We start from the raw sequence: 17,582 nt of genomic DNA on the forward strand, positions 1-17,582 counted from the left end.
TGATGGCTTGATGATGGCTGTAAAAACCATTCCACTTGATGATGGCTGTAAAAACCCTTTCTTAATACAAAGTTACAGAGTCAGCCTAGGCTGAGGGGAGAAATGCAAGCTTTGGAGATGGAAAAATTTAGGTTCAAATCTCAGCTCTGTTTCCCCATTGGCTGTGTGATTTGGGGCACATAACTTCTTTGTGCCTCGGTTTTCTCATCTAAAAATGCAACCAGTGAATGATCCTCTGCACAGTACTGCTTTGAATCCTAGAGGAGACAGTGTCTGCAGAGGGTCTGGCATGGGCCCGGCCCCGAGGGCACCTTAAGAAATGATGCCCCCTTTTATTCTTTTTATCACTGTCATTAATGTTTTTAGCATGGAAGTGTAAGGAGTTATGGTCAGTCTCTCTGGCCTCAGGCCACTCACTTCCTTGTCTCCTCCACCCCCCACCCCGCCTCAGCACCCTTGCTCTCTTTAATGACCCCCAGAGACGGGGCAGCAGGCAGCCAGTCAGCACCCTCTCTCAGGCACTCACCTGCTGGCAGCTGCTGGCCCATGAGGCCCGGAGGGCACCCCAGTTCTCTGAGCGCGTAGCTTTGCTCTCCAGATGCATGCGCAGCTGTGCCTCCAGCTCCTGGCTGACTTTCTCCAGGGCATGTACCTTGGCCATGTATTCCACCAGGCAACCCCCCAGGTCCTCGACGGCACCGAGGTCCCTCTCCAGGCTGGGAGCGGGTGCCGTGGCCAGACCTGAGCTCCGCAGGCCTTGCAGGAAGACGCTACTGATGCCCAGGGCCCTGCGGGTCACTCGGGCACCCAGGCCACCTGTGGGCCCACTGGGTGCCATCCCTACATAGACTCTGGGTGTTCGGACAAGACCACTCACGGCAATGGTCCTGGAAGCTGGGAGGCTGTCCAGGGAGGAAGGTGACTGAGCTGCCCTGAAGGACGCCTTGTGCCTCTGCAGAGGCATGCTGGAGCTGGCCCCTGCGGGCGCGTCCACCACCACGCGCCTGGTGCTCATCTCCCCTTCTGCCTCTGCTGTGCCTAGGGGACTTACAGAGCACAGTGGTTTTTGGTTTCCAGCCCCAGCATCCCCGTGACTGGGCCTCTCTGGAAGCTTCCCTGTGCCAGGGCTGCTTTGTCTGCTGTTTTCCATGAGTTTCCACCATTCACCAAGCTGAAAGGGAAATGGCCCGCCCAGGGCTGTGTGCAGAGAGGCGCTCAGGCGTTCTCAGCAGGATCATGTGCCTGACCTCCTAGATTTTTCTGTGGGTGGTGGGGAGGCTGGATCCGTGTAGGCTGTGGGGGTGGCTCATCTGGGCCTGTGTATTTCACTACCTAGGAGGGCAAGGCTGGCACCCAGCAGTCCCATTTCACAGATGAGAAAACTGAAGCTCAAGGCCATTAGATCAGAAGTAGAGAGAGTGGCTGAGCCAGGACTGACTCCAGGTGCTTCAGGGCTAACGTCAGTGCTCTCCAGCTGTACCTGTGCTGCGTGTGTGACTGTGGACATGTGCCCGGAGATGACTGTGAACCAGCCTTGGTGGGAAGCAGCCCCAGGGACTCAAAGGAAACAGACTAAGCCTGTTGCTTCTTTCAGGCTCCCTCAGACCCAGCAGCAGATCAGGTCCCTGCCTGGCGCCTTTCTGCCCCCGAGCATGGTGTTCGTCAGTTGCTTGACCTTGACCACATTGCTTGCCTTCTCTGCACCTTATTCTCCAGGCACTGGCCTGGGCTCTAACTCGCTGATGCACTAGAAACGGACTGTGGGCAAATTCGGTTCTTATACATGTTGGCCATACGTACTCTGGATGTTCCCTGTGCCTTGGCTTCCCCATCTGCCAGAAAGCTAGTACATATAAAAAGAGGTTTTCTGGTTAAAAATCTTAAAGGGTGCTCCAAGCTGGTATTGGATGCCACCCTCTGGGCTTTAACTTATGCCCTCAGTATCCAGAAAGGCTCTTGCAGTCCCCAGTGTAACAAAATGGACCTGAAATCCACTGCATTTAAGTTTAACCCTAGAGAAAAGAAGTAACCAAAACCCAGATCCTGCAATGTGGGGATGCACCTTGAGGAGAGAAGGGGAGGTGGTGAGCTGAATGCAGCCAGGACTGTGCACATTCCCATGCTTACTACACTGAGTTGTCAATTTGACCTCAGGAAGCAGGATCAAGGTTGACAGGCACTACCATTAGGGCTGTGCACTGCACAACTCCAGGAGTATCATCACACGGCCTAGGACCACCTGTTCTCCCTTGCGTGATGACAGTCCTGAGAGCTGCGTGACTTACCTGAAGTTTCCTGTCCAAGAAGTGGCAGACCTGGGATGAGAAGTCTTCTTCTGACTCCAAGTCCAGTGACTTATCTAGAATCCCCCTGTCTCCTAACACCCAGAAAACAGGGTACCTGCCCAACCAAGGTCACACACACAGAGTTAAAAAAGCTGGTCACTTACTGGAACATTCTATGTGCTCTTTCCTTTTTTTCCCCCCTTCTACTTTTTCTATTTGAAATGACATGGAAAGTACTTTATGAATATCAATGTTGAATTTATGATTATCAGGTTAAGTAACCAATCAGATCAAGTAAAGGCTGACAGTGCCCCTTGTTTATTTAGATGAGGCTTTCTTGCTGTGAACGGAAAGCACCCTTTCTTGGTGTACCTGAAGGCCCATGGCTCCTACTAGTCTGCATTATACTGACATCCTCCTAAAACAGGTGATGCTAATGGGCCCCAGGAGCTGCAGGAATTCCAGGATGGATCATTCAAGAATGAACGGAGGGCGCAAGCCACAAAAATTGTTTGCAATAGTGCCATGTTTAGGCACCGTTACTCTATGGAATGGTGACACTCTGTGGTCAGGTTAACTTCATATTCCTCTGACTGAAGATATTTACAATATGGTCTGGAGTCCAGGGAGGGGCAGATGAGGAGGATGTATCTTGACACCAATATCTTCAAAGACCCATAGACAAATGACTTTTGGGGGAGAAATCCCAAGCATGGCCTAAAGAATTTGTTTTAACAAATGATAAATGGCTATTAGCTCATCACACTGATAAAAATCCAACTTACTGTTAAAATAGATACAGATGGATACATGGTGTTGGTACTTAAGGAAGACTTAAAAGTTATCTAAAAATGAAAAGAATGCAAAATGTATTAGCAACTTAATCCTCTGGCTAATAAAATAAGTTTATTTATATATACATGATAGCTGAATTCTGTGTATAAGGAAAAATAAGTCATACATCCCACATATGTATATATAACATATGTATCTCTGATTACATATATTATATATAAATTCTACTTTACAAACAGATTTCTTTCTGTATATACACACACACTGATATTTTAAATGCAATCACTGACAGAAATATTATGACAAGTTTGAAAGATCAGACAGCAATGCACTGGGAAATGAGTCTCAGAGCAACATGTAACCTGCTTCCTTGTGGGTTGAAGAGTCTTTGAAGAGAGACAATCACCAAACTCATGTTAAGTACATTCATAAGACATTGAGAACACACAAGTTTAAAGGCCATTTTTTAAAAAGGAAAATGTAGGAAAGGAAAAAGGTATGATAAAAAGACCACAGCAATAACACAAACATATGACTCAACATTCAAGTTCAGGTCCCAATCTGACTATAAGAACATCTATAATCAAAATATACTATCAAACTATCTTTCATTTAGAGAAAGGAAGTGCCAAAGCAGTTATCTTCTCTATTAGCCACTATATATTAGGGGAAAAAATGGATAAGCAGCCATCTCTGGAAGCCCTTCTCCTGTCTCCGGGGGTCTGAACCTTGTTGGTTTGTGGACCCCGGGGTGGGGGTGGGGCAGCGGGAGACCACCGACGGAGAGACCAGTGAGAGGTGAAGACCCCTGGTGACCCCCAGGCAGGTCTGCAGCGCCCAGCACAGATACAGTGATGTCTTCTGAGAGATCCGCTTTGGCAATCTTGTTATTTTAAGATCCTGGGAGGAAGCTTTAGAAAACTACAGCTCCACACTCCAAGGCTTCTTCCACAAACACGTTCCTCAGGGGTGTGATGTGATGGTCTTTCGAGAAAACAAAGGTGAACCCCCAAACATTGGATCCTTGAGGAAGGGCAAGCATTTCAAAGCTCCAGGGCTGGGATCCACATTCAAACTGTCTCCAGAGAAAGGCACCGTGTCTAATGCATTTGCGGGTGGTGGGAGAATGTGGGGATACACTTGAAGGGGAGCCTCCTGCTGGCGGAGGGGAAAGTAGTTCTGATGTTAGCACAGTGGGGGCTCCCTGAGGGGGCTGTCAGGGGGCGTGGCCCGAGGACACTGCGGTCCTTTCCGCCTCCACACTCCAGCCTTTGTCCACACCTTGGATGGAATTACCCTCGACAGCCATTGGTGCCGTCACAGGGCTCAGGGCTCCCTCTTCCTTGTCCGCCAGCGTCCTTCCAAGTGCCCAGTTCCCGTCACTGAGGTGCGGATAAGGGGACGGAAATGGGGTCCTTCACATTGAATCAAGAGGAAGTAGAGCTGTAGGAAGCCTCACAGGCCTTGCACTTGGCCATTTTAATATCCACTTGTACAGGCCAGTCTCTTCTCTCACCTGCCTGGGGCTGCTGGGACCCCCACGTACAAGGACAGTTATTAAGAGAAGCAATCAATGCAACTGCTTTGCTTAGAAATACCTTTATTTTATAAAGGCCATGGATTGTTCCGCCAAGATTTTTTTTTTTAAACCACACTTATAAAAAAGATGTTGACAATTCTTAGGAAAAAAAAGCTGCTGAAAATGTTTCTCATCAAGTCAGGGTTACACAAAGATTATATTTATAATATATATTTGTATATTGATAAGTTAGAGATGGAAGGTAGGGACCGGTAAAGCGAGGGCTGCTGCTTAGTTAGATCTCCGACACTTGATCATTTCCCACAAACAGCGTTTCTTGGCAGAAGGGGTTAACGAGGACCATCCCGGTGTCTCTGTAGTCGCCATTGGCTGGGGAGCGGGGCTCTGATAGCTGGTCCTGGAGGACAGAGGGAAGAGACAGGGTGAGCTGGGGAGGGGTCATCAGGTGGCCATTCTTACATACCCACTGCAACATTTACTTCCACTTGGGAGTGCTTGGTAAACATAGAAAAAGTTATTGAAATGTAGTTGACATACAAAGTTACATGAATTTCCAGTGGACTGCATAGTGATTTGACATTTACATATATTATGAGATGGTCACCACGATAAGCCCAATAACCTGTGCCCTCAAACAAACTTATTACAATATTATCGACCATATCCCTTACGCTGTACCATTACATCCGTGAGGCTTCTTTATTATATAACTGGAGGTTTGTACCTCCTAATCCCCTTTACCTATCTTCTCTTCATCTTAACCACTTGTCATCATCCTCACTGCTGATGCTGGGGTTCAGAGATCTGTCTGCTCTTTTTTCAGATCTTCATAGCAGCTTCCAAAGAAGGGTTCCTGCTTCCTGAATCATCTCCACTCTAGGCTGCAAGAGGTAGCATTGCTGTCCATGCGTGTACAGCTGTCCATGGTGTACAGCTCGCTGCCCTAGCGGGCAAAACCTGGTCCCCTTGGGCCCCAGACTCTCCTTCCACCTTTTCCCCACAGACCTCCAGGAGGCCTCACCACTTTTCTTTCCTGAACACACCCAGCACTTGCTCTCCTCTTTCTTCTCCTGAGACCCACCTACCAGAACCTGCAGAGTTCATTCCACCCTCCCAAGTCCTCCCAGAGCCTGGTCAGAATTCTAAGTCTGCTTCTTATAGCACTGGATGTGCTGAGCTGAATGGATCTGAATTTCTGTGTGACTGCACGATAGGTGACTGAAAAATTCAGTCCATCTACACAGCCCCAGGAGGGGAAAGCCTAGAAACAGACAACCCGCTCAGGTCATCTGAATGACTTCGGCCTCAGCCATGGAGGCAGATGGGGGCTATGCAATAGCAGTTCTCAGACTCCAGCCCAGGTGTTGACATAGAGAAAAAAAGCCACAGTTTTTTCCAGTTCCACACAACGGAAGGCTCAGAGCCTGCAGGCTATTGTAGGGCAAAGACTCAGTGGCAGACTTGGGTGTAACTGGTTTAGGCCAGACCAGCTTAGAAATGGAGAAGGCAATGGCACCCCACTCCAGTACTCTTGCCTGGAAAATCCCATGGGTGGAGGAGCCTGGTAGGCTGCAGTCCATGGGGTCGCTAGAGGTCGGACACGACTGAGCGACTTCACTTGCACTTTTCACTTTCATGCATTGGAGAAGGAAATGGCATCCCACTCCAGTGTTCTTGCCTGGAGAATCCCAGGGATGGGGGAGCCTGGTGGGCTGCCGTCTATGGGGTCGCACAGAGTCGGACACGACTGACGCAACTTAGCAGCAGCAGCAGCGGCTTAGAAATGGCTTCAATTTAAGATGTCATGATCAATACTCTGAAATTTATTTTTAAACAAAACGTGCAGACTTTTTTGTTTTTGTTTTCACTGCACTATATTCCCCCCAAATGAATAAAAAGCATGCAATTTTTGATGAGTATATATTATTTATGGGTAATAAGGAGAGAAAGGAAGAAAGGCCATTTGTTGTAAAATGTCTTCAGAAGCCAAGAATGTCCTTCGCTCATCTTAGGGGTGGATGTGGGGCCAGCTGTCTAAGAGAGGAGACCAAGGCAGCGTGTCAGCGAGGGGACAGAAATCCTCTTTCTCCACTGGGCTTTGGAGTTAAGCTGATGGGGAGTTTGGAGCCTGAGATGTGCTGTGGTTTTACAGTCCTCACAAGAGTTTAAGGGCAAACCACATGGGGGAAGTTATTCTGTGTTAAAAAAAAAAAAAAAAAGAAAGTTATGTAGAAAATAACTAAGGCAGGAAGGAAGAAAAAAGGAAGGAGGGGAAGGAAAAAGAGGAGAAAGCATGAAAAAGTTTCCAAACGCTTCTGGGCACCACAATTCTGCCCACACAGTTCTGTTTTGCTGTTTTCATCAGCCCAGCAGGGGAGCAGGGTGCCAGGGAAACTTGCTTAGGCGAAGCACTTGGCAGCCTCCAAAGCTGGCAGCCTGGCAGTGAGCTCATGGCCCTATGACTGCGGTGGGTGTGTGGGTGGGCAGGGCCTCTGTGCCTGGGGGACAGGGCACAACTGCTGTTACTGGGAATATAGCAGGATGAGGGGAGCAGGCCGACTGGGAGAGGGTGAGAAACCCACTCTGAAGCCAGCCAAGCTTGGCGCTGCTGCAGACCCCAACCCTGGGTCCTAGCAGGGTCTCTGGCCAGTGTCCCATGGTGGCCTGGGGCTGTGGGTGCTGTGCTCACCAGCACTGTCCTCTGGCTTTTGGTTTTCATTTACCAATTTGTAAGCAGTTTACGGTCCAGGGGAACAGAGCCCACACTCAAAGTGGGCCAGCCCTTGGGCCAAGTTACCTGTTTTTTTTTTACTCACTGTGACAGTTTTCAGGAACACTTCTGCCACCAAATTGTACCCTGGCCATGCTAAAGATCAATGCCATTGTAAGGCCTGTCCCTCTGTTTGTCCTTCAGCTAATTTTTTTTTTTTCTGAGTGTCCACTGTGTGTCAGGCTTTGGGGTGGATGATGGGTAGATTGTGAGCAAAGTTACTCATGTGATGACCATTTACTGACTACCTACCACATGCTCAGCACTGTTCTAGGAGCTGGGCATAGGGTGTGAGGAAGCCTCCTGCCCTGGGGCAGCATGTGTTCCAGTAGGTGAGATGTATACTCAGCAGTCAACAGAGAGAGAAGGGTACAATGCCAGGTGGAGAGAAGTCCTGAAGAAAAACGAAGCAGGGTGGGGACAGAGCACTGTGGATAGGGGGAAGGTGGGGTTCTAACCTGTGTAGAGCAGTCAGGGAAGGCCTCTCTGAGGAGGTGGCACTGCAGCAGAGGCTTGGAGGAAGTGAGAGATGGAGGCAGCTGGGAGAAAAGCATTTCAGAGGTGCCAGGATGAGCTTACTCTAGGGACTGAGACCTGTACTCCTGGGGGGCCTGGCAGAGTGGGGAGGAGGTAGGCGGGGCCAGCCTGAGAAAAAACCAGCTAGGAGGAATCTGGACTTTGTCTAGAGTGTGAGGAGGAGCCCTGTGAGGCTTGGAAGTTGTGACTGACATGAGGTCCTCCCTTGAAAGCCTGGTCTGGTTGCTGTGTGGAGGATAGACTGCAAGCGGGGACTGGGGGCAGACAGCGGCTGGGAGAGCTGTTTGCAGAGCGATGGCAACAATCCTGGGTTCGAGGGATGATGGCAGCCCAGGCGGGTGTCATTGGGGTAGGGGGTGGTCACAGTGCTGGTAGTGAGACCTGCCCATGTGGAGGAAAAGCCAATGGACTAGGGGCTGTTGACGGATGGGATGTGGGGTGTGTCAGAGGAGAAGGTGGCCAGCAGTGCCATCTAATCATGAGAAACACCAGGGGGCTTCCGGGTGTTGAGGTGGCAGGGAAACGCTGAGAGATCAGTCTCAGGCTGTTCACTATGAGATGCCCATGAAATGTGTGCATCGGTAGCTGGGCACATGGGTCTGGGGCTCAGGCGAGATGGCCAGGCTAGAGCCGAACTTGGTAGTCATGGTGAGAAATGGGGCTTAAAGTCATGGAACTCTTTCACAGAGGAGAAGCAGTGGGAGCACTGAGCCTGGGCCCTCCTGTAACTGGAGCTTGGGGAAAGGACAGGGGGCCATGATAGAGATTAAGGAGGAGCTGCTGGCGGTGGGAGGGAACAGGACAGGATGGGGCTGGGATGCCAGTGAAGAAATGGTTTAAGGAGGAGATGATTGAACGTGCCAATACTGCTGGTAGGCGAGTAAAATCAGTGCCTTAGAACTTCCCCTTGGGGTTAGCAGTGTGGGGGCGAGAGACTCAAAATTGTCATGTCAGACCTGTGGCTATGTAATTACAACCCTGGTACGTGCCACAGTGGAAAAAGCACAGGAGCTGAGACCCAATGATAGGAGAGGGTGCCCAGCTCGGTAGTCAGGGGAGGCTTCTCTGAGGAAGTGACTGTTGGACTGCACCCTGAGTGGTGCGTCACTGAGTCACTGAGTGGACAGTGACTGGAGTCACTGAGTGGACAGTGAGGGGGATGCCCAGGAGGGAGAAGGGACATGCTAGGAGACACATCAGGAGAGGGAAGAGCTTATGCACAGCCCTGCAGTGTGATATAACTTGGTGCCATAATGAAATGAAAAGAAATCCAATGTCATCTGAGCTTCGCAGATGAGGGAGAGGGTACGACATGAGGCTGGAGGGTTGGGTGGGGACAGGTTCACCTCACAGGCCCTGAAAAGACTTTGAACTTCGACTTACCAGCAATGGGAAGCTACGGAAGAGTTTTGAGCACAGGTGTGATGTGATCACAGGCATGTCTATAAAAGCTCATCTGGATGCTGGGGGGATGGGTCTGCAGGAGGGGAGGGGACTGTTCCACCAGAAGCACGCTCAGCCCCACCCCCACTTTTACTTAGCTGTCCACCACCCTTCTCCCGGGCCATCTCAACTGCATCCCTTACTTATTTCTCACCTATCTTTCTGTCCTCTCATCCATTCAGCCATTCACTAAACCATCCTTCCTTTCCTTCTTATCCATTCACTGATAATGACCATCAGCACAATCTTTCTACAACTGGGTCACAAAAAGCTTAACTTTCATTGACTCTCCGCTGTCCAAGACTAATGCACAAACTCCATCCAACTTCATCCAAGGCTGTGCCTAATCCATCTATCTCTCCTGGCGCACCCTGACCCCTACCCCACCCTTCTGTGAGAGTGGAAAGAGCAGTGGTCTCTGTAGTCAGAACATGGGGTTCAAAGCCCAGCTCCCTTACTGGCCAGGCTGGGGTTTCCTGCACTCATTCACCCTGCCAGCACTTGCTCTGCGAGGCTCTCCTCCATGGGTTTCACAGCCCTCTAACTTTCCCCATATCCCCCTCGTATCCTACTCTCCCCGTATTATCTGAATGATGCCAAGGTCCAGTACCTTAACCACATCTCGGAGCCTGGACCCCTTCAGAGCAAGCTCCCACCTTCACAGTCCCCTGAATGCCTGCCACCAAACTGTCCTCAATGAACAGTTGTTGGCCTCTTCCCAGAAACCCAAAGTCCCAAGAAACGTGCTTCGCCAAGCAGATGCCCATTTGGCGGGGCTGGGGCGGGGCCCCGCAGCTCAGGACCCTGCCGGTTCTTGCCGCCAGGAGGAGGCTGGAGAGGCGAGTGGGTGCTCCTCCCCCAATGGCAGTCCTCCTGGGGGCAGCCCTTGGTTTGGGGCTCGTTACCTCAGAGGTTTCCAGGGACTGGATCTCCCTGGGAAGCTCCACGGCATGCTTGCTGAAGTAGTCCATGGTGATGGCGTTGTTCCAGTAGCTCAGACTGTTCTCGGGATTGGCCGGCTTCTTCTTCCTCCGCAGGCAGCACACGGTCAGCAGGACCGCTGCAGACAGAGTCCCGGTTAGAGAGAGGGAGGGGCGGCGAGCCGGGCCAGCATTGCGGAGGGAGGGAGGCAAGCCTCCAGGTGGGACCGTGACAGTCACACATCCAACCACTTGCCCCGCTCATTGATTCGCTTGTTCATTAGCTCAACAAGTATCTATAAACGTGGAGCACCTGCTTTGTGCCAGGTGCTGGGGACGGGGGAGAGAAGAAAAAGACAGGACCGCCCTGCTCTCACAAGTTTTCCTCCTTGCGTGGTAAGGAGGGTTCACGGGGGTTAGACAGTATAGGAAGATAACTGTTCAGGGAAAAGGAAACACGGGGAAGTGAGGGAGACAGCCGAGGGGAGCTGCGGGAGGGGTTCCATCGTGAAAAGCTTCCCTGAGCAGTGACCTTATGGCTGAGACTGGCATGTGGGGAAGGAGCTGGCCATGGGTGGAACAGGGGCAGTGTGTCCCAAGTCTAGGGAGCAGTACGTCCAAGGGTCCTGAGGTGGGGACGAGCTGCATGTACGTGAGGAAATAGCAGCGTGGCTGGAGTGCAGTTGGTGTGGGAGAGAGCGAGGTGGGAGGTGAGGCCCAGGGGCAGGAAGTTTGGATGGAATTTCGGATACCTGTGCATGTTGCAGTGCCAGGGAGTTTGCTCCAAGTAAAGGCCTTGCGCTCTCACTGGGAGGGGTCCCCAGAGCTCAGCTGCAGGAAGTGACACGTATGTGCCAAGCTGCACCTCAAAACTGAGGAGGAGTGTTCCTGAAGTGGGAGTGTGGCATAGAGATGGGCAGAGCCCAAGGAACCTTACAAATGAGCCTTGACTTCCGCAGAGGGCAGAGGCTCAGAGCAAAATCTCTGGGCAGAGGTCTTGGACCCTGGAAAAAACTGTTGCTCCGGTCTCATTATCACCATCATCATCAAAAACAAATAGCTGCTAGCAGTCCTATAGCATGTATGTAGGGCTCCAGCACTCTAGAAACATGAATTCATTTAATCCTCCATGTGACTCCATGAGGTCAGTACTATGAGGGTCACTATTTTACAGACAGGAAAATGGAGACTTAGAGAGGTGAAGTGACTTGCCCAAGCGCAAATCCAGATGGCTCCAAAGTCCATGCTGTTAACCATCCATGGTTCTGCCTCACAAAGACAAGACAAATGCTGACACGGAAACCTCGCTGCACAGAGAGGTCTGATCCCGCCTCCACACAGCTCGACGTGCCACCCTGTTTGTTCAGTCTCGGACCCTCGGGGGCACGGGAGGAAGGAGCATGTTTGGAGGCTGCTGCTGAACCACGTGTGAACAGAGTGGCTTGGACATGCTGACAGGGAAGGCTTCCAAGGTCAGAGAGGTGGGGTGGCCTGTCCGGGGTCTTACAGGGGAACAGGAGATGCAGTGCCCCAGGGAGACAGGAGCCATCTTGGGGAGAAGCCAGTCAATGAAGACTGAGCACCTCCTGCCTAGGCTAGCCATCCCCAGAGCCCATGGGGTGGCTGAAACTCTGGATCAGGGGTAGGCATGGTTGCACTCAACATCCTGGTGGTGCCCATCATCTGTGCTGGGGGGTGGAGGGCAGGCTGAGCTGTCCATAGAGGCTGGTACCGTGGTGGCAGTGGCCACCAGGGGGCAGTGGAGGCCCATCTCTGCCCACAGCGGCCAGCAGGCTTGGTGGTTTTGGGGGCCTATGCCTGCCAGGGTATGGGGGAACTGCAAAAGTTGGCATCCACATAGGCTGAGACCTCAGTGCCCAGAGCCCAGAGCCTTGCAGGCTGACTGAGGAATTCTGTAGCTCTTTCCTGCTGCTGGCCTTGCTGGCACCTCTACCTGAAAAGGCTTCCAGGCAAGATCAAGAGATTGGGCAAGTTTCCATTCCATCCAATCTACTTTGATCAAAAAGACTTCTACTTTTCTTACCATTCTTCCAGGTCCTCTCAAAAAAGTTTTAAAAATAGAAAGCCAGTTTCTGAATACTTGAGCTCAAAGACATTTTAGACTGGCTGGTAGAGATTCTTTCAAGCTTTGTGGGTTTCCTCCCTTCCTTCCAAAGAGCCCTTTCTTCAACTGGTTGCAGGAATAAGGGGTGAGGAGGGAGGCTGCAGAGTCAGCCTGAAAATCTGCTAATTTAGGGCACACCTGCCTGTTCTATAGAGGAGAAGACTCTGATGCAGAACCCAGCTTGCCACCGGACACAGCAAGTGGCAAGGCTGGGGCAAGGCCCTGGTCCCTTCTCTTTTCCGGAATTTTTATTCTTCATTGTCACGACTACTTTTCACCCTACTCCTGGGACTGGAATGGGGAAGCAGCCCAGGGGAATTCAAGTTGGGGAAACCTAAGCCATAGGGTGAGGGCTAGGCTGCATGAACCACTCCCTCCCACCCCACCCCACCCCCGCCCGCTAACCTAGGTGTGTGCAGGTTGCAGAATCCAGGTCCTCTGGATCCTGGGCCAGTGCCCTCTGAGCCCATACTGCCCCTGCCCCAGGGACTGGGCCTGGTTAGGACGCATGACCAGGGTCCTGCCCTGTGGGAAGGGCTGGGGGTCGGAAGGGGGAGTTCTGTTCCTCACTTTCTCTTCCTCCTCCCATGTTGTTAGCACTCCCAGCCTGACTACACGTCAATCGGGGAGTTCTTGGTGCCTCTCAAACACCGTTTCACTTACACACCAGAAGCCAGCCCGGTTACAGGAAGAGCATGGGCTTAGACTCCAAAAGACCTGAGTTCAAGTCTGACTCGGCTGTGTGTTACACTAGGCGTCACTTCCTCATGCTGATCACTATAGACCCGGCAGGGTTGTAAGGATCATGAATGCCAAATGCTGAGAGCACTGCCTGACACACAATAGGCGCTTCACTAATATGAGTTTCCTTCTTGTTCTCACCTCATCATCCTTAAAGGGAGACCCTGAAGGAAAAATTGGGCTGCATGCCTGTTGCGTGGTTCAAGGCCAAGGGTTAGATTAGTACTTCCATTATTTTGGGGTCTGAGCTTTCATCTCAGAAAGAAAAGTTCAATCAAATTTATGGAGTCTCTATTTTACTCCCAGGTGCTCTACCGTCTGATTTAACTCACAATATGGCTGCCTGAGGAAGGTGCTGGCACTCCTCCCATTCACAGAAGAGGCAACTGAAGTCACCTAAACTTCTAAACCACACAATTCTGCACACTCAGGTGCGAGCCGCGCCCCCTCCCATGTCACCGAAAGCTTCAACTGCTCTGTTTCTCCAAAGGGAAAGGCTGTCAAGACCCTCGAGGAGGTCAATAGGATCCCTATTTCCTCTAGTTTTGAAACTGAAATGAGAGTGAAGCAAGTTCTCCCAGCTTCTCCAGCACATCAATAGGGAATCAGCCACAGCTTGTCGGATGTATGACAGGAAGGAGGAGGGTCGCTGACGTGAAGATGGAGCCTGGGTACTGTGCTGTGTTTCTGGAAGGGATCTCATTTCAGGGCTGGGACCTGCTATACGATGGGAAATGGACACGAAAGCCTACAGGACCCCGAGGGAGGTGCTTTGAAAACGCCTGCTGAGGGTGCTCTCCACGGGCGGCTGGAGGATGTGTGGCAAGTCCTGACAATGAGATGAGTATCATCACCCTCTGACCGTGTCCTCACCGGGCACCTCCCCATGGTAGATGCTGTGATAGGACTTCAGATGCATCTGCTGTCCCCGACAAGGCTTTGGAGCGGCAGCTGCAGCCCTGCGAGTGCCTGAGCAGCTCTCCTGCTGCACGGGGCAGCCAAGGGACCACCCCCGCCTCCGCCCCCTGACTCGCCACCACGGGTGTGCCGAGGCCACCCTTCCCAGGCTGCTCCCAGCCATCACTGACGGAGCAGGTCTGTTCCCGAAGGACAGGAAACTCCTCTAATGGTCTGAGGACTCCCCTCACTCGTGGAAGCTTCCTCAGGACGACTATCCAGCCTTTTCCTTCCCAGCCCTCCACCTCTTTCTTCTTCCTTTATATCAATAATTCAAAGGTGTTTCCCCAATAAATCTCTTTCAGGCCTAATTCTGTTTTGGTATCTGCCTCCTGAAGGCCTTGAATGAACACAGTGGACATTAGTCCTATTTTAGCAGGTGAGAAAACAGTGGCCCAAGGGTTAACCTGTCCAAGTCCCAGGGGCGACTTAGTGGGAGAGCTGGGTTTACATCCAGGTGTGTCTGGATCCCAAGTCAAGGCTTCTTGTTACAGCAGGGTCCCTCTCAAGCTATTCACACGGGTTTAAAGTTAGGCAAATGACAGAGGGCAGGGAGCTCTGACGTCTCAGTTTGGCCCCTCATTAGGTAGATTAGAAACCGAAAACCCTGGAGGAAAGGATTAGTCGAGCGGTGCCAGCCCATCTGTGGACAATCATTTCCTCACTCTGGAGGTTGGGGGAGGTCAAGGGAGGCCTCAGGGTGTGGAAGGAGGCCGGGCTGGACCGGGTGATGGGCCTGGGGAAAGCAGGTTTGGGGGCTCATTGACTTTCTGGCCTGGTGGATGGAGATGTGCCTGAGGAAGCTCCAGAAGGTTCCTGCCGCAGGTGCTGGTTGGGAAGCACAGGGAAGAGCTGTGAGTGTGGCCAGGACACTCTAGTCCAGCCTCGGGAACATCCCCGGGTAAGCCTGCCTTTTTCAAAGGCTGCCCCACCTCCTTCAGTTGGTTCATAAACCCCAAGGAGACAAACCTGGTCACGCTTACGTCCCGTCCTAATCTATTCTTTTAACTGGAAAGAGTACTTCTGACCCAGGTTTCTTTCTTTCTTTCTTTTTTAAAATATAATAACTACAAAGTCACTGGGGTCTGTGAGTAAAGGTACACAGACACATTCGGATTTGAGTAACATTCACAGAACAACTGGTAATATAGCCACGAGCCACCTGGCATAAGGATGCGTTCTCTCTGCTGCTCCAGTGGCATTTCTGTACGTCTGGAAGGAGGCCAGCCTGTCCTGGGTAACGTGCGTGTGAACTGTCACGAATCCTGGGTCAGTGAGAGGTTGCTCTGCTTTGGATGGCTCAGCTTGGATTGATGATGAAAACTATCTGTAACTGGCCTTGTTTCCTGCTTTCGCCCCATGTAACTCCCATCTCTTCCAGGGAGGCTGGATGAAGACAGTCTCAACAATGAATGTGGTATGTGCAGGCCAGGCCAGAGAGACTGACAGAGCCACATAACCGATCTCCTGATGGAAACCCAGATGACAGCCAAGAGCAGGGACCACTTCAGCACCAGACCCAGAGGCTTCCAGGAGGAGGTGGTGGCCTGTGCGTCCTGATGGTGGCAGCAGAGACCATCTCAGGAGCCACCCAGCTCCCAGCGCCTGACCAAATGTGACCTGGATCCAATCAGTTTCAGTTCTCAGTACATCTGAAACTAAGTGTGGCTGTTTCCAGTGTGGCTCAGGAGACAAAGCATTTCTCAGACCTGGCGCAACATACATCTTTCCAGCTGCTAGAAAGGGCTCATGATCTGAAGCGCAGGTGTGGGTGGTGACAGCTCCTCTTGAGCAGACCTGAGACTTGCTACAATCACCCTCTGCTTCCACCAGAAATAGGGGACTTGCTGGCCAGCCCAGCAGTCCCTGAGAAGCTGGACCAGGGCCTGGACTACTCAGAAAAGCCAGATGAGAAAATCTACGCATGTACTTTGTCACCAATGCAGATTGCCTGAAATATCTGGCAAACCAGCCAAAGAGGAAACTTCTTTGAGGGCTGGAGAGTGTGCTTTAGGATAAATGTAGCTGCTGAGGAGGTCTGACTGTGGGGCCCCTAGACCTGGCCAGGCTATGAGCTTTCAAACAGCACAGCATTTTAAAGCTGGACAAGCATCTTCTTTCTCAGTGCCCCTCTCATCAGGACCTTCACAGGGTCAGCGATGGTCCCACAGGACAGGGAGCTGTATGTATGTGGAGGCGGCCAGGCTGGAACCCTGCTGAGTGAGGGCTTGGCCTGAGGATGGTGGAGATGCAAGACAGACACCAAAGGAAGCAGGGGCTGTGGGTCCCAGGGGAAATCTTCCTTTCTGAAGTAATATGCTCTCACCCAGCGGCTGAAGGCTCCTGTCAGTGCCAGAAGCATTCTCACGGTGCAGTTCCAGGCTTGTCCTCGCTTCTGTCTTGGCTGATGTTATTATGCATGGTTTAGGCAGCCCATGGGTTTTCTGCTTTGCAGTAAAATTTGATCTAATTTCAAACTCATATATAGCAGAAGAGCTGGAGACATCTTTTTAGACCTGCAGCCCCAGGTGGGTGTGGGCTGTGGGAGTGCAGGTAGGGACAGGGCCCTGGCAGCTGGGTGGGGGAAGCTGTGTCACACATTTCTGGGTCCCTCGTGCTTGAAACAGTGCTTGGCACACAGTGAGCACTTGGGAGATGCCGTTGAGGCGAATGGATCGTGTCACCAGGTCTGGGCTGGCTCAGGTGTGATTGGGACCCTGGGCAAGTCACTTCACGTGGTGACATATGCCCTACCTGTATGGTGCATCTGCTTTGTCTTTTTATTTTATTGCTCTAGCTAGTCTGCTTTAAGGATGAATGATGAAAAATAGTAGGAATTCCCTTTGTAAACTACAGCCTCTAGACACATGGAAAGAATGGAAAATTAGAAAGCTGTCTCTAATGTGGTTACTTCTCAAATATGACCATTATTAATAATTTATGGGCTAATAGTGCTACATTTTCTCATTATCATTCTTCTGTTTTAGAAGTGAGCAATCACAGCTTTAAGAATATCTGTGTGCACCCATGAGTGACAATAAATATGCTTAAGGAAAGAATGAAATATGCAACCTGTAAACATTTTCACTTTTCCTGCACTGGTTCCTTGAGCAGACTGGACTTTCCTCAACATGGAAAGTTGGCTTTGCTTATCAACTGGAAGGAGACAGAGAGCTGGGAGAGGCAGCTCCTGGAAAGAATCCAGACTCCAGATTAAAAAGGATTTTGTCAGAATACAATGCCAAGCAGACATCAGGTTAATGTTAAAGGCACACACCTCCTGTGCTGATGTTTGATTGACCCATAACATGAAGACAGGCTGGGAGACCTGGCCGCATAGCCTCCTCTGAAAAAGTTTCTGGGGCTTCATTCCCCTTGAGATCAGGCTGAGCCCATGGTGTGACATGAGGACCTGATGCCAGAGCAGGTTGCCTGAATGTGACTAAAGTGTCCAAACAGAGGAACTGCC

The 17,582-nt window shown here is 51.2% G+C and overlaps 2 protein-coding genes across 9 annotated transcripts in view; both read right to left on the reverse strand.

The window, feature by feature from the left end:
- The window catches only part of BFSP2 (beaded filament structural protein 2), a 77,238-nt gene extending 76,100 nt beyond the window's left edge, over positions 1-1,138 (reverse strand). Inside the window, exon 1 of the mRNA XM_027545835.1 lies at positions 527-1,138. Coding sequence (XP_027401636.1) covers positions 527-1,015 — 489 coding nt within the window. The 5' untranslated portion in view covers positions 1,016-1,138. The remainder of the gene's footprint in view (positions 1-526) is intronic.
- Positions 1,139-4,663: 3,525 nt separating this feature from the next.
- Positions 4,664-17,582, reverse strand: part of TMEM108 (transmembrane protein 108) — a 404,994-nt gene continuing 392,075 nt past the window's right edge. For all 8 annotated transcript variants that reach the window (XM_027545892.1, XM_027545854.1, XM_027545846.1 and 5 more), the window contains 2 exons: positions 10,276-10,430; positions 4,664-5,017 (listed from right to left, as the gene is read on the reverse strand). In XM_027545892.1, coding sequence (XP_027401693.1) covers positions 4,895-5,017; positions 10,276-10,430 — 278 coding nt within the window. In that variant the 3' untranslated portion in view covers positions 4,664-4,894. The remainder of the gene's footprint in view (positions 5,018-10,275; positions 10,431-17,582) is intronic.

This window comes from Bos indicus x Bos taurus, chromosome 1, assembly GCF_003369695.1.
Source record: "Bos indicus x Bos taurus breed Angus x Brahman F1 hybrid chromosome 1, Bos_hybrid_MaternalHap_v2.0, whole genome shotgun sequence".
Classification (NCBI taxonomy): Eukaryota; Metazoa; Chordata; class Mammalia; order Artiodactyla; family Bovidae; genus Bos; species Bos indicus x Bos taurus.